Raw genomic sequence first — 15,613 nt, 5'->3', positions numbered from 1 at the left:
CCTCACCTCTTGATGTAAAATTCTTCTTCATATAATCCAGTGTCTCTGATGATATGCTCAGTTTATAGATTGAACAAGTACGGTGATAGGCTATAACCATGATGCTCACCTTTCCTGATTTTAAACCATGTAGCATTCCCTTGTTCTGTTCGTACAACCACCTCTAAATCCATGTAGAAACTAACAGACAAATGATGGAAAATATTTGGAATAGGTAAGTGATTTTAATGTTCTAGAAAAAGCAACTATTCAGCTAAAGATTTTTAGGGATCAAAGGCAGGATGGAGAGTAAGAGGGGGATTCAGTGCGTAGGAGACACTGACCTTCTGTTAAGAGTGATGGTTGACCAACACGGAAAACATAATATCATCACAGAAATGAAGATGTTTGAAGTAGCGATTTTTTGTTGTATATATGTACCACATTTTTTTAAAAACCCGAAGTTGTTAGCTGTATAGTTAGTGAAATCTGATGATGTCGTGTACTGGGTCACAGGAGCCATGTGCCGCCAGACTGGGTCAATGACTGAGAACAGTAAGAGCAGTTATCTTCCTAACTTTCTGCAGAGCAGTTATATGGTATTTCTTCTATGTACTGAAAACCTGATGCTCAGGGTCTTGGTGTCTTTCTTACAGTTTCAATTAATAAGTGGAAAAGTTGCTCTTCAAAGCCAGCTTGTCCTGGCCCTGGAGGCCTCACCGTTTCTAGAATGCCAGGCTACATGTAGATAGCCTATTCTCTGAGGGGCAGGCTACGGCTAATGGGATCGCGACTCTCAGAGGGGGCATGACTGGAGTTGGATTCTGACTCCTCCACTCATGCACTTGCTCACTGTAATATGAGGCAACTGTTCAGCTCCCCTGGCACTTCTCTTTGTCCTGCTCCTCGTGATTGTATGAATGTTTATGTCCTATAATATTCTAGAAAAAATGTAAGGCTATTTACAGGAAAATAAAGAGTCACAATTTTAAAAGAGCAGTAAATTGAAATGTGGGAACCACACAAGAAAGGGAAATGAAGTGATGGGCACAGAAGGGTGTTTTGAATGAGGCGAAACACACACACACCATAACCACAGACACTGCTACTCACCACAGTGATAACAGCCACTACCTGAAGCAGACAGACATAACGGCAGGTGCTTTCCTTTATCCAATCGTTTTGGAGCTGGCTACTCAGTAGGTGCTCAATAAAGAGTTATTATGTTGATTAACATGTATTGAATATCAAATTTGGGTAGCCTGGCCTGCAAACGTGTTCCAGCATTGAACCTCTGCTACACACATGAATATAGATCACATACACACCAGGGAGCCTATACATTCTGGTTTTGGCCAGAGCAAAATGACCATATTTGTGTTTAAAGAAATAGGTTCGCTCCTAGAACTACAAAACAGGTTACCATTGTTATCATGAGGCTGGGATTAGCTATTTACGTAGTGACGCTTTGTGCAAATGGCATGTGGCCTTGCTTCCTGGGGTTGCCCGCTCCTTCGTCTGTGGCATGCCACAGCTAAGAGTTGTTCACTATTGCACGTACACCATAAATAGTCTTGCTAAAGAGGCCCTGGTAACAGTAACTTGGTGCATATATTATAGGTTTAGTATTAAGGTAACAGATAGACATTGGGCCTCCACTCCAGTACTCCCTCAAGGCAAGAATACTTTGTTCTATTAAACTGGCATTGCCTGATGCTCACCTTCCCGACATCACTTTAGACAAAGTGAGTGCATAAGCAAATGTGGTGAAGAAAGCTTATAGTACCCGGCTATCAAAAGATATTGCATCTGGACTCTTAAAGGTTTGAAGGTAAACAAGTGGCCGTCTAGCTGAGAAGTAACAAAGCCCACATGGAAGAAGCACAACAGCCTGTGTGATCATGAGGTGATGAATGGATCAGGTATCAGGCATCAAAGAACAAAAATATCATTGTGTGCCCACCTTCCCAATAGGACCGCTGAAGGCAAATGGGTGCATAAGCAAATATGGTGAAGAAAGCTGATGGTGTCCAGCTATCAAAAGATATAGCATCTGGGGTCTTAAAGGCTTGAAGGTAAATAAGCGGCCATCTGGCTCAGAAGCAACAAAGCCCATGTGGAAGAGGCACACCAGCCTATGCAACCATGAGGTGTCGAAGGGATCAGGTGTAAGGCATCATCAGAACAAAAAATCTTACCATACTGAATGATGGGAGTGTGGAGTGGAGACCCAAAGCCCATTAGTAGGACACTGGAGATCCCCTTGCAGAGGGGCCTCAGGGAGGAGACGAGCCAGTCAGGGTGCAATCTAGCAATGATGAAAAATACAACTTTCCTCTAGTTCCTAAATGTTTCCTCCCCGCTTCCACTATCATGATCCGAATTCTACCTTGCAAGTCTGGCTAGACCAGAGGATGTACACTGGTACAGATAGGAACTGCAAACACAGCGAATCCAGGGTGGATGATCCCTTCAGGACCAGTGCTGAGAATGGCGATATCGGGAGGGTGGAGGGAAGGTGGGGTAGAAAGGGGGAACCGATTACAAGGATCTACATGTGACCCCCTCCCTGAGGGATGGACAACAGAAAAGTGGGTGAAGGGAGACGTAGGACAGTGTAAGATATGTCAAAATAATAATAATTTATAAATTATCAAGGGTTCATGAGGGGAAAAAATGAGGCGCTGATACCAAAGGCTCAAGTAGAAAGCAAATGTTTTGAGAATGATGATGGCGACAACCGTACAAATGTGCTCGACACAATGGATGTGTGGATGGACTATGATAAGAGTTGTATGGGCCCCTAATTAAATGATAATTTAAAAGAAAAGAAGTGCTATGGAACAGAAGAAATTTCCAGAGGGCAACTTTCTCACATTGAGTAGCCAAAGTTGACCTGAAAGTTATAGGATATGAAAAGGCTAAATGAGGGATGGAGGAAAGGAAGGAAAGCCTAGACTTATATTACATGTCTTTATACTCATGTAATCAATTGCCCGTTTTCAGATAAAGAACGAGAAAGAAACAGTAACTTGGAGACCTGAGGTCTGACTGCTTCCCCAAAAGTAAATGCCAGGCCACAGGATAACGGATGCTTCCAGCCCAGGAAGGCCTGGATGCACATGGAAAGACTGTGGGAGTCAGCACACCCACTGTAGACTTTGTGCTTCTGCTCAGAGTATGCGAGTGGCTTTGGACAGGACAATGTGAGAAATTCCTCTTGCTAAAATGGTAAGAAAACTGGCTCAGCCACTTTTGTTTATGGCCACCCTTAGGGTGCTTGGGGGATACTTTGTCTAAGGACCCCACCCCCGGTAAGGCTCATCCCAAGGAAAATCTGTTTCTCTGCACTCCACACCCATCACAATGTAGCTGGTCACTGCGCCAAGAGCCACAGACAGGCATCTCATGCCTCCTGCACCAACACTTTGGCAATATTGATGTCAACAACCTTGTCCCCGGCTCCAAGTCCCTTCTTCTTTTCCTATGTTTGTTCAAGGCCTCTTGTGACCCAGTTGGAGCCCCTCCCATGCCAATTCCGCTTGAAAATCCAGGTGAGAACCCAGCTTCTTGGTCAAAGTTGGCTCTCCCCTCTCTTCAATGAGTCCATGTTCCTAGGAGAACCAACACTGGGGACCATCCTTTTCCTTGCAGGAAACAGATGCTTCTGGAAGTGCTGTCTTGGGGAACCTTAGCTATCTTGATGCTGCTGTTATATTGGCCCCCTGGGATCCCTTACCATCTGTGCTAATGATGCTTACTGATTCATAGTCTGTGGGATCACCCCATGCCTGCCTCTATGTGAACCAATTAGTATAAACTTCAGCAATACCATAATCTTTGAGATTCTAGGAACATGCTATTCACTGAGTGCACCCTGCGTTTAAGCCATTGATGAAGCATGGTTCTTCCTTCTTACTAGGAGCCCTTGTGGCACAGTGGTTCAGATTGATCTGCTAACCGGAAGCTGAAGGATGTGAACCTACCAGCCTTCTCCATGGGAGAAAGTTGAGGCTCTAATGATTTATCGCCTTGTACACCCTATGGGGCAGTTCTGTCCTGTAGGGTTGCTACGAATTGGCATTGATTCAATGACAGTACATTTTCTCCCTCTTGACACATCTATCTTCTCCAGGGAACAGAGAGAGGCACTGAAGGTAGATTTGAATGAACTCTAGAGGAAATCCCAAAGCTTCATTGAACTTAATTGATCCTATCCCTTTCCTCAGTTTGCAAGTGAAGACAGAGTGCAACCTGGTCTCCATGACTCCTCCCTGATAGGGCTGGGGCGTAGGTGCCTGTGATCAGAATTGCAGTTCAATATGGATAGCGGTGGGGTTGAAAAATGAGTCCACACTGACTCATAGCAACCCTGTAGGACAGAAGAAAACTGCTCCTCTGGGTGGCTGAGACTAATTCTCCACAGGAGTTGAAAGCCTCAGCTTTCTCCTGGGGACTGTCTCGTCGTTTAGAACTGCTGACCGAGTGGTTAGGAGCCAACATGGAATCCGCTACACTGAAGGCTAACCTCTTAGAATTCCTCCTGGGCCCTGCAATGGCATGCTTTGCCCCACCTTGTAGACGGGTGTTAGCAGAGTCCAGGTCTTGGGACCCTCAGGGAGACTGGGGCCCCAAACAGGAGGGGGTCTGCGTATAGGGAGAGGACTCCTGTGCGTGCAAATGCCCTTCTTCCTCTCCTTTATGCTACAGCCAGGTCTACTGGCCCAGGACAAAAGGCAGCTTCTGGGGAATCTGGGAAAATGATGATTGTTTTTTTCTCGAAGAAATTGGCTGGGTGCCCCAAAAGAGCACCTCAACAGTTAGTTGTTCATGCCCAAGGGGCCAGAGAAGATCTGGTTCCAGATATTGACATGCACCAGGAAGTCATTTGAGAAGCTAAATTGGTACATGCAAAGTAAAAGCAAACATGTTGGATGCATTTCGGGAGGAAGCGTCCCGCGTATTTGTTCTGGTTAGACCACCCCAATCCCCACCGTGTCTTTGTTCCCCGAGAACAGCCCTACCAGGCACTAGTATGAAGTCATTAGGAAACGGAATTAATTCTCAGAAGATTCTTGGGAACCTGTATTCCCATCTAGGGAGGGTAGTGAGAAAGCAGGGATAAGAGAGAGTTTGTAGTGAGTGGGATAGGGTCAGGTCCCCTCCATGTCCTAGCAGGGGGTGGCCTTGTTGACCAACGAGCTCTTGCTCCAAATTCAGTACCCCGTCTTCCCAGATCATGTGCAGATGATTCTGTGGATATTCCATGTCTCTGACCTATATTTTTTCCAGTGGCCACATTTACTATCCCCACTTTGCAGATACATTTATTTTTAAAATTGGTTGTTGGGCTCTTGTCAGTGTCTCTTAATTAGTTAGTTCATCTGAAATTATTGGGACTATCTTAAGCCCAGGCCTCATTTCCTCTGGGCAAGCTTCCCTGGTATCCCAGTGTGGTCCTCCCTCTGCCCTTCCCCTAGCATCTGTGACAATCCTCGTTACTGTGCCACCTGCCCCATGCCATCCTTTGGTCGAGTGTCCACCTGTATGAAGCAGAATGATGTGTCCACTGGTACTAAACACACTCTGAGCGGTTTACCTACATGAAAGAGAAAGGGGCCGCAGGTCTCTACATCCCAGCACCTAGCAAAGGGCCTACTTGAGGTAGAAGTGGAGCTGGCATATGGATTTTAGGAAAATTTTCATGAATAAATGAGCTTTTACTATCGTTCATCTTCTTTTGAGAAGGTCCAATCCCCAGTACCAAGGTACCTGGTGTCATGGGGCTGGTGCACCTACCTTTGGGAGAAGAGGTCCCTGTAGGGGCTGCCATGCTGCAGGGCGATGCCGTAGCCCTTGCTGCTGATGCTGTTGCTGATGACGGTCACAGAGCAGTCGTCGTCTGTCAGCGCTGCGTACTCCACTACGGCCACATCCCATAGGAAAGCATAGTTGCCCTTCTTTGCCTGCAAGATCAAAACCATGTAAGATCAGACTCCCGGGCCTACTGCATTGGTTTGGGGAGAGAAGGCAGATTGAGGTTGGAACTTGAGAAGGTGAGAACTTTCCCACCCTAAAGGACCCTCCAGCCCAGTGGTCAGCCATGGCAAGTGCTTCCACTCCACCACTGACACTCATTTGTTTCTGACTGCAAGTCCTCGAATGTATTTGGGCCACCACCCCCTTTTCAGAACAAAAAATGACTCTGCTCCCCCTAGCAATGAAAAGCTTGCACACTATAGGCCCACAATCCAGGAAAAAGTATAGCTATGTCCTTTTGATCGCCCCCTCTAGATTGTGCCAGAACCCACTCGCCAAGGGTGCAGTCATTACCCACTTTGGGAAACACTGGTTTGAACATTTAAAAACAGGCTCAATCCAGGAATACGTGGAGCGGGAACAAAACCTGCTTCTCCCACTGTCAAAGGAAGGGGACATTCTACCTGACGTAAATACGCTCATGTCACAAAAACAGACGTGGGTCTGCTCTGAGAAGGTACTCTCCATTCCCAACACCATCCGTCCTCTCTCAGCACCCCACAGCTTTATCGGCTGCCTGATCTACTTCAAAGTCCCCTGGATAATGAAAGGGCATGATCAAGCTTGGGCTCCCCAAACTTTTCATTTTCAGAAAACTTTTCTGCAGCTTCCAGATGCCCCACCCTCTCCCGCAGTCTTCCTTGTCGGTAACAGAATCTCAGACAGCGTGGCCTGTAGGTCTGCACAGACTCGCATGAAGAGCTTGTATTCCAGCTACAAGAAGTCAGTATGGCACTCATCACAGATCAGTGAAGCGTTTGTGGCTCCCCTCTGGAACCCCTTACAGAATGAATCCTCCTCTCAAAATGGTATCGCTCTTCCTTGCAGGATCACTCCCAGTCTCCCACATGGGGCCTAATAACCATGACTCCACCTTCTTAGGTTCTGCTGTTTATCCAGAGGGCCTGGCTTGCCCATCTTTGGGAACACCATATATGCTAAGGGTCTTCATTCAGGAGAGCCAAGACTCTCCTTTTGACATCCCTCTCGTGATCAGCTTGCCCCCTCTGTTCTTGAATTTCAAAAGTCTCCTACCCTCCTTAAGATCATTCTGTTCCTCAGCCAATTCTCTCTTCTGTGAGCTAAGCTTCTCTACTGTGCTGTTTCCCGTAGCAATCGTTCCTCCTCCTCCTCCTCCTTCATGCCCACAACTCCATTTAAGAGACCATTCACATCGGGAGACACCTATCCTTTCCGAATGTGTACCTAATGCTCCTTTATGTTGAGGATTTTCTTTTTTCCCCCATCTCTTGAGAAGATAGAAATCTAGCATCCTCTTGACCTCCCCTCGACTGTGTGCCATTGACTGGTAGTCACAGTGAGAGGAGGGGGAGGGGGGAAGCCAGCCTCTGTTTTGCAAGCATCTTGGAGTCCTGCTCGGGTGACACAGCACATCTTTAGAGGTGGCTACTATTGCCACTTGCTTTTCACACGGACTCATTCTCCACTGTGCTTCTACATCCTGTCCTTTCTTTACTTCCCCGGTGGCCGTGGAGAACACAGGAGGATCTGGAAGCAGGCATTCTAAGCAGAGGGATAGTTACGAAGAGAAGATGAACATTTTTTAAATAATACCTGACACATAGAGTGGAGACTTGGGTGTTAAATCCATTCCATGGGTACAAAGGCAAGTGGATTTCTACACACGAGTGGAATTAGACGCATACCGCCTCACATAAAAAAAGAAATTAATAAAATGGATCAAAGACCAAAATGTGTCACCTAACAAGGTAAAATTCTTAGGAAAAAACTTACGAGTAATGCTTTAGGAATCAGTCTTCAACAACGAATTCTTAGAAATGCTGCCCAAAGCATAAGCAACAGCAGACAAAATAAATGGGATTTCATTAAAAAATGTACAACTTCTCCACATCAAAGGGCCTTATTAACCAAAGAAGAAATCTACACACTAGGGAAACATGCGTAACACGAGTTTAATATTCCAATGATATAAAGACCTCATCACATTAAAAGGACATGATCAAAACAAGAGCGAAGAACGCAGGCATTTCGCCAAGAAATCTACAAGTGTCCAATAAGCGCATGAAAGGATGCTCCTTGCCATGGGTCACTCTGACCAAACTCATTGCCATTCAGTGGATGCCAACTCTCACAATCCTGCAGGACAGACTAGAACTGCCTAAAAAAGTTTCCAAGGTCGTGCATCTTTTTAAAACCAGTTTTACTGGCATATAGTTCACAGTTTATATAATTCAATTGTTCAATCATCACCACTGTCAATTTTAGACTGTTTCCTTCTTCCTTACACTCAGTTATTAACTCCCCATTTGGACACAGAATGATACATCTTTCTCCTGAAGAGTGGCTGATAGGTTCACACCCCGAACCAAAAGGTTGCTTCAGGTCCACCACTTTGTCATCAGGGCTCCGCATGGCCACTCACGGCCACCAAGCCAATGCAGATGCAGAGAAACCCTTTGAGACCATGGACAATTGTCCTAATGAGGGTCTGGGACGGTCACCCTTCAAGGGAGTAGAAAGGCCCTTCTTTCTCCCTTGGAGCAGCTGGTGGCTTTAAACTGCTGACCTTGATGTGAGCAGCCCAGCACATAACCACTCTGCCACCGGACTCTTCTCAGAGCCACTCGGGAATGCAAAGCAAAGCTATCATTAAATAACATTTCATCCCCACAAAGAAACTAAGAGCAAACCAACAAAAAATTACAAATGCTGGGCAAGAGGTGGAGGAATTAAAACCCTCATCCTTTGCGGGTGGCCAAATGTGCAGTCAACTTACAACAGTTTGCTGGTGGTGAAGGATAGCGCTCCCAGCTGACCCAGGAACCCCAATCCTACTGCTATACACTAGACCTGAAAGCCACGTGCTACAGTGCTTATGATGGCACTGTGCACAACAGCCAAAGGGTTCTTGTACAATCCAGATGGCCTCACATTTGTGAATAGACAAACTATGTTCTATAGATACAGTGGAAACGTATTCAAAGGCTGTCCTCAAATCATTTGGCTGGAAATGTTACCCCATCCAGCCTCTTGTCTGATTTTAGTCCTTCAGGTTCCTTGTTTTCTCTCCAACGAACATTGAAAAAGAACACAATTTGAGTCCCTTGAGGATAACAGACCTGCCATGAGGAGACGGTAGAAATGGAATAACACAGAATTCAGGGAAGAGCTAAAGAGATGGAGGATGTAGATGGAGGATAAGTAAAAGGAAACAATAGCTGCACATTTTGGTATTTTTCAATAAAGGTTTCTATAATTTCATAACAATATTTTGACTGTATATAAATGAAAGCTAAAGACTTATATGATGGATGTATTACCTCTGTTATGCATGTGTGTAAAATGCAATCTGAAAAAGTGGATAGGTGTTGGGAGCCGGTGGCCTTTAAGGCCTTAGCCTCAGCCTGAGCCGAACTTGGCTGCTTCCTAGTCTTTCATTTGCAAAACCTGTGAGGCCCTGCCTAAATTCCTGCCTCCGCGTTCCTAGCTACGTGCTCTGTAGCACGGGCAGTTGTAAAGTTGACCTTTTCACCCATTGGTTAATAATGCCAGGCGCTCATTGGACTAAGATGGACTTTGCTTTACACCTGATGGACCTTAATCTGCATGCAGGACGTCTTTGAGAACTAGCGCGCGCCCTTTTACCTACAGCTGATTGGTTAACGTTCTTATGCTTCATTAATGTACCTGTTGGAGTGGATGCTGTGTCGCACACCTTATTAAAATATGCACCTCCCAGTTCCCCCTTTTTTGTACCCCAGCTTTGCCCAAATAAATGAGTTTGATCAGAGTTTTGTCTTGCTCCACGCCCCCGTGTCTTCTTTTCTCCATCCAGGTTCGTCTTTCCCCGCAGGCCGGGACGCAACAGATAGGATTGCAAGGGTAGGATCAGTGATAGTTCTGATGGTTCTTAGGAAATTTTTATCAAACTTTTTCTTAAGTTTGCTACAAAGTCTAAGCCGTCACATATGTAATAGGTACAAAATAGGATCTCCAGCCCCATATCTGATCTGTCCGGCTGGACCGGTGACTCTGTCCATCAACAGACCCAAAGGCCAATGGCCTGGCAGAGTCAGACAAGATCCTCAAGGAGAAGCTTAGCCCTTGGGGAAGTCTTCCTGACAAACTAGGGCTGCCTCTAAATATTTTGCTGGCATCTGTTAGTTAAAAACAACTAAATCTAGCACTTAGTCTAGATATCAGCACGAAGGGAAGAAAACGCACCTATGGCACCGTAGAATGTCAAGGACATTTAAGCATCTGTCTCCAGGATGCCAGGACAAGAGAAGGTAGATGGGCCAACGTTGCCTCTCTCCCAGAAATTGTAGCAACACAAGCCCTGTAGCCAGTCTCTAATACCGCCCCCCCCTCCACTTGCTATGAAGAAAAAGAAATTGGGGTCTGGGAATGTTTCCCCCTGTGCTACAGAAGCCTATTTCCATGGGCGAATATGACCTGCCTCTATCACTGAAGGAGGATGGAACTTCCAAAACAAGCCCAGAGTGAGAGGCCTTCTGGATGGTCCTCCGACACCGTCCCGCCCTGGCAGTCCAGTCACGGTGCAACTCCTTTCTTGGCCCCAGTGGGCCTCCCGGTGGAACTTTCTTGGAACACCGCTTTTCAGAGATATCAGCCTCTGAGGGAAGAAACCTTCATTTGATGATTCTTCTCCACACGAAATGCTTTTGGGTTGAGACTACAACCACGGTTTGCACCCCCAAGAACATCTGTGATACAGATATCACATATGAATGAAATCATAAAGACCACGTGGAAGGAAAGTGAGCCTTTGCAAGGAAACACCCTTTGGCTGCCAGGTTCTTCCGAAAACAGATGTTTGTTTATGAAAGCACACACACAATCAATCAAACAAACAAAAATAAACCGAGGCCCAGAGACACAAAGAGACATCACAAAGACACCCAGAGAGAAAGGTGGAAATGTAGAAATTGGTCTGGCTCCCAGGAAACCTGTGCTCTCCCCTGCTTGGATCTGAAGGGGAAGTGCCAAGGGGCAACTCCTCTGGTGTTCTTGCCCTTGAGGCATAGCTCAGGGGACACTGCTAGTAACAGAATCAGGAAGAATGGCAATGGCTCTGCTTGCTCGGGTGCACCACCAGGTACAGAACTGCTAGCATACAGAGAGCAGGCGAACATGATAGACAGCTAAGAAACAAACGGGATGCATTCTCATGTACACTCACTGTCCACTATGCTCCTCAGTGCCTCCCCTTACTCTCAACCTGCACCCCACAAAACAGAGTCTGGCCTTCTCCAGAGCTCTAAGTCTTAGCTTCTATAGTCATTTGAATGAAATGCAATACTTCGCCACAAGCAGCCGGAACTCTGGCTCTGGTGATACCTGTTAAACACTGTGCCAAATCAGAAAGATTTAGCACCGTCGGTGAACAGACAGGCAGTTTTACAGTCTGCTGGTGGAAGTATGGGCTGGCATAATGTTTCTAGGATGACAATTTGGTGAGGAGAATTAGATGCTTTTACAATGTGCATTTGCAGCAATTGCATCTCTAGGGATATAGCCTAAAGAATTATGCAGTTTTTTTAAAAAAAGATTTGTGCACAGATTTTCAGAGTACAGTGATTGAAACTAGCAAGAAATTGGAAGCAATCTAAACAGGCAAAAATGAGAATCAGATAAATAATAGTATTAGATGATAGAAAATGATGTTATTAATACTGTATATTTTGTTTTTACCAATTTCTTCACATATAATTCAGTGGCATTGATTATATTCTTCAAGTTGTATAATAATTCTGCCTAGCCTTTTCCAAATGATTCCACCACAATCAGAGTAAACAAGGTCCCTAGGCAAAAACACCACCCCTTTCCTTGGTACCAGTGGCTAATGTTTGCTTCCTATACATTGCTTATATGTGTACTGTTGTAATCGACTTACTTTACTCAGAATCCCGTTTCCAAGGTTCTTCTAGGTTGGGATATGCACCAGGAGTTCATTGCTCTTTATAGATAGGAAATATTCTACTCTACCGATAAACCACGTTTGGTGTGAGCATTCATCTATTGATGGACATTTGGTTGCTTCCACCTTTGGGCTATTGTGAAAGGTGGATGGACACTGGTGTCTGGGTTGGTTTGTGTTCCTGCATTCCTTCTGCACAGAGACCTGGGATTAGGATTCCTGGATCCTATGTTAGCTCTAGGTTATGGTAGTTCGATCTTCAACTTTTGGTGGAACAACCACACTGTTCTCCACGGTGTCTCTATCATTTTACATCAATGGATGAGGGTCCCAAGTATGGTGTTTTAAGAATGCGCTGGTTGAGTACAAAACAGCGCAAGGCCATGTAACAGTTATGGGTTCTAGGTTAGCCTAGGTAGTGAAAAGTATACTTACATAAATTAGAATCCCAGCTCCTGTTTGCTGATTGAGTGAGCATGGAAATTGCTTGACGTCTTGGGACCTTATCCATAGACCTCACAGAGGGAATCGTGCACTACAATATGTGTAGCATTCTTAGGGCCGTGCTTGGCCCCTGGTAAGTGCTCAAAGATAATCAATATTGGCAAAGGAATTACAAGACAATTATCTATAGTGTGATATCCTTTTACATTATTATGGATAATCTTTGTGTTCATGAAGAAAGAAAACCAATGTTGGGGGAATGCCATATGGGAGACCTTTGTTCGTTTTTAAAAAGAATCTCCTATGTTTCTCATGTATTCTGCCACTCATCAAGCACGTTGTGTGTGTACATGTGATATTGGATTACCACCAGGGAAACTGTAAAGAGTTCACTCTTCTTTGATGCGCTGAGAGTCAAACAAAGAAGAGGATACTGAGGTAAGACACCGGTCCTCTCACATCCCAGCTCTCCAGGGAATCCACACCCCATGGGACTGGTAAGTGTAGCCCTGGAAGATTACGTTGATCATGAAATTACTGCGTGTTAATGTGTGTGTTGAGTGTGCATGTGACAATGAGTGTGTGTGTGTAAATCCGGCAATCCAAAGGAAACAGCACAGAAGTGAACTTAAGTACCAAGTACTTAAAAAAAAAAAGCCACAGCAGGTCCAGGAAGAGCAGGTATTCAGCTGGAACTAACCTAGGATAATACCTCCCACTAATCTATGAGAACAATGTAAGAGATCATCCAAAATAATATAAACACATAAGGCCAGACACATCAGCCAAAGTCCGGCGCAAGTAGAATGAAGGACACTGGGTATCCAGCTTTCTTAAGAGCGAAAGATAATGTTCTTTCATCTCGATCAGATTGTGGGCCAGCAAAAACAAGCAAACCAGAACAGGTCCAGTGGGAAGGAGAGAGATTACAGCCAGACTCTCCTACAGTTAGTCTAATAGTTGGTTCTCAGCAGCATCCCCAGGGCACAAAGTCAATTTGGGTCTGAGGACCGATCAGAGTGAACAGGACAGGGGTGGACAATGGTATAGGGCCAACAACAGGCCATCTGGTAAAGACAGGCCCCTCTTTGGTCCCCTGGGGTCATGAGTGCTAACATGAGGAAAACCTTACAGTTGCCCAGATGACCCCAGAGCTGTCGCAGGCTATCAAAACAAAGAATGGCCTGCAGGAGGGTGTTTGCAAATGTTTGCTGCTTCCTAGAGCAACACAAAGGCATTGTGAGGAGCAGAGAGTGGCAGATAAGGTCACAACCCCCCAAAAGTCCACCTTGGGTCCTATTTCTCATTCTTTGATGGCCAAATTCTCTTTATTGAAGCTTCAATGCCAGTTCCTAGAAACAGCAGCATAGCCTGGTGGTCAAGAGCAGACCAGGTCTCCCCTAGGAGGCTTTGTAAGTCACCTCAGCCTTCTGTGTATAAGTCATTGCATGTTGAAAGAAAACAGGAATAGCAGACTCACCTCACAGGTTTGTCACCAAAGGAAAGAGGACCGAAAGAGCCCAAGGCCTTTTAGGAACGCAAACAATAACACCTTAACACCAGGATTATTATAATAATCACCACCAGCATAATCCTTACAGCTTTAAAGTTTTGATCCTCATTAAAATGTAATTTGCCTTGGGAGAAATAACACTTGAAATTGTCCTCAGTCATCAGCCTGGTAAATTAGAAACACTATTAGACCGGGTCACAGTCTTGGCCCCGTTTGTGACTCACTCTCCATTTGAAGAAATTGTAGGAGGAGACGTCCGGAGGGTCTGTAAAGTCTTCCCTCGCTGTAATCTACTAAAAGTCCACGATATTGATCCGTGGGTCTCAGAGGATGGCCCCTGGGACAGCCGCATAAACAACTCCAGGAACTTAGAAGAAATGTAAATGATCAGGCCTTTTGCCAGACTCACTGGATAAGAAACTGGGGGAGTGAGGCCCAACAATCTCTGAATTAATAATCTCTCCAGTTGAGCCTGATGCTAGGTCATGGTTGGAACTAATGATTTAGACCGCTTTGTCAACGGTGGTGTCGTAGTTATGTGTTGGGCTGCAATCAACAGAGTTGGCAGTTTGAAGCCACCAGCAACTGCCCTGTGAGAGAAAGCTTGGGCTTTCTACTCTGTTAATAGTTGCAGTTTCAGAAACCCACAGGAGGTTGCTATGAGTCAGCATTAATGGCAGCAAGCTTAGAGTGAGTTTTGGTGTGAATTAATTTACTTACGTAATTAAATTATAAATACTTGATAATTTTCTTATAGATGTAGGTTTAGGAAGGGTAGTATATTAAGACTGTAGGATCATAAGTGCAGTACTAAAAACCAAAAAATCCTAAACCCATGCTGTTGAGTCAAGGTTGACTCCTAGTTGCCTTACAAAAGTGTCCCAAAGCTGTGTCTATGAGAGCGGTCGGACTTAGCTTTCCCCCAAGTATCAGCTGCTGGGTCTGAGCACCCCACCCAGCCCCCCATCACCTAGAGTTTTTCCGCTATTCTGTGTTCAGCTCTTAACCAACAGCGCCTCCAGGGATCCAGAGGGAAAACCACAGTGGAAAAGCCTGAGCTATTAACCACACACTTTAGAGGGAAGTCACAAAACACTCTACTCTGTGCCCTCCCATTCATTTTCCTATTAAAAAGTCCAGAGAAATTCCCATAGAACACACTATGTCAGTTTTCTGCCCAAGTAATTGAGGGTCAAGAAGGACTATGCCCAGGTCCCGAAATCAGCCCTTGACAGAGGGGAATTCTGCGCCAGATCCACTCCTACAAAGCTTTCCCCTCTCTCACACAGCTTGATATTGGCAGAACTGAATAGATACGCCCTCCCACCTCAGCAGCTGGCTCTGTTTTCGCACCATATTTTTCTTTTCTGCTTTCAGATTCAGAAGACGCGTTTGCTAATATTGGCATCATGGTTGCAGTCCCTCTTGGGGCCTCTGGCACTCTTGGGAGAAAGGGTCTGATTTAGTTAAGCAATATCTTCCTCATGGCAGAGAGCTTCTCATAGCTCCAGGAAAGAAAGAAGGGGCTTTATTTTGGAAGATTCTGTGGCTTCCTATCTCAAAATCTGAAATGTTTAACCACCAGCAAAACAACATGCTATCAACAATTGATCAGCAGGTCAAAGGGACACGTTCATTGTTAATGATTTGTCACATTTTAAAATTGTCCAAAGATCACGATAAACAACAATCTAAATCCTTCCATGGGAAACATT

General features: G+C 45.2%; 1 protein-coding gene across 1 annotated transcript in view; it reads right to left on the bottom strand.

Annotated features, from left to right (window-relative positions):
• GRID1 (glutamate ionotropic receptor delta type subunit 1) overlaps positions 1-15,613 on the bottom strand; it is a 902,002-nt gene that overhangs the window by 20,260 nt on the left and 866,129 nt on the right. Inside the window, exon 14 of the mRNA XM_013006314.2 lies at positions 5,779-5,945. Within this exon, the coding sequence (XP_012861768.1) occupies positions 5,779-5,945 (167 nt within the window). The remainder of the gene's footprint in view (positions 1-5,778; positions 5,946-15,613) is intronic.

The sequence above is a fragment of the Echinops telfairi genome, unplaced genomic scaffold (assembly GCF_000313985.2).
Source record: "Echinops telfairi isolate 266 unplaced genomic scaffold, ASM31398v2 ScPeMD7_2010;HRSCAF=2546, whole genome shotgun sequence".
NCBI lineage: Eukaryota > Metazoa > Chordata > Mammalia > Afrosoricida > Tenrecidae > Echinops > Echinops telfairi.
This window is presented reverse-complemented; position numbering and strand designations above follow the sequence as displayed.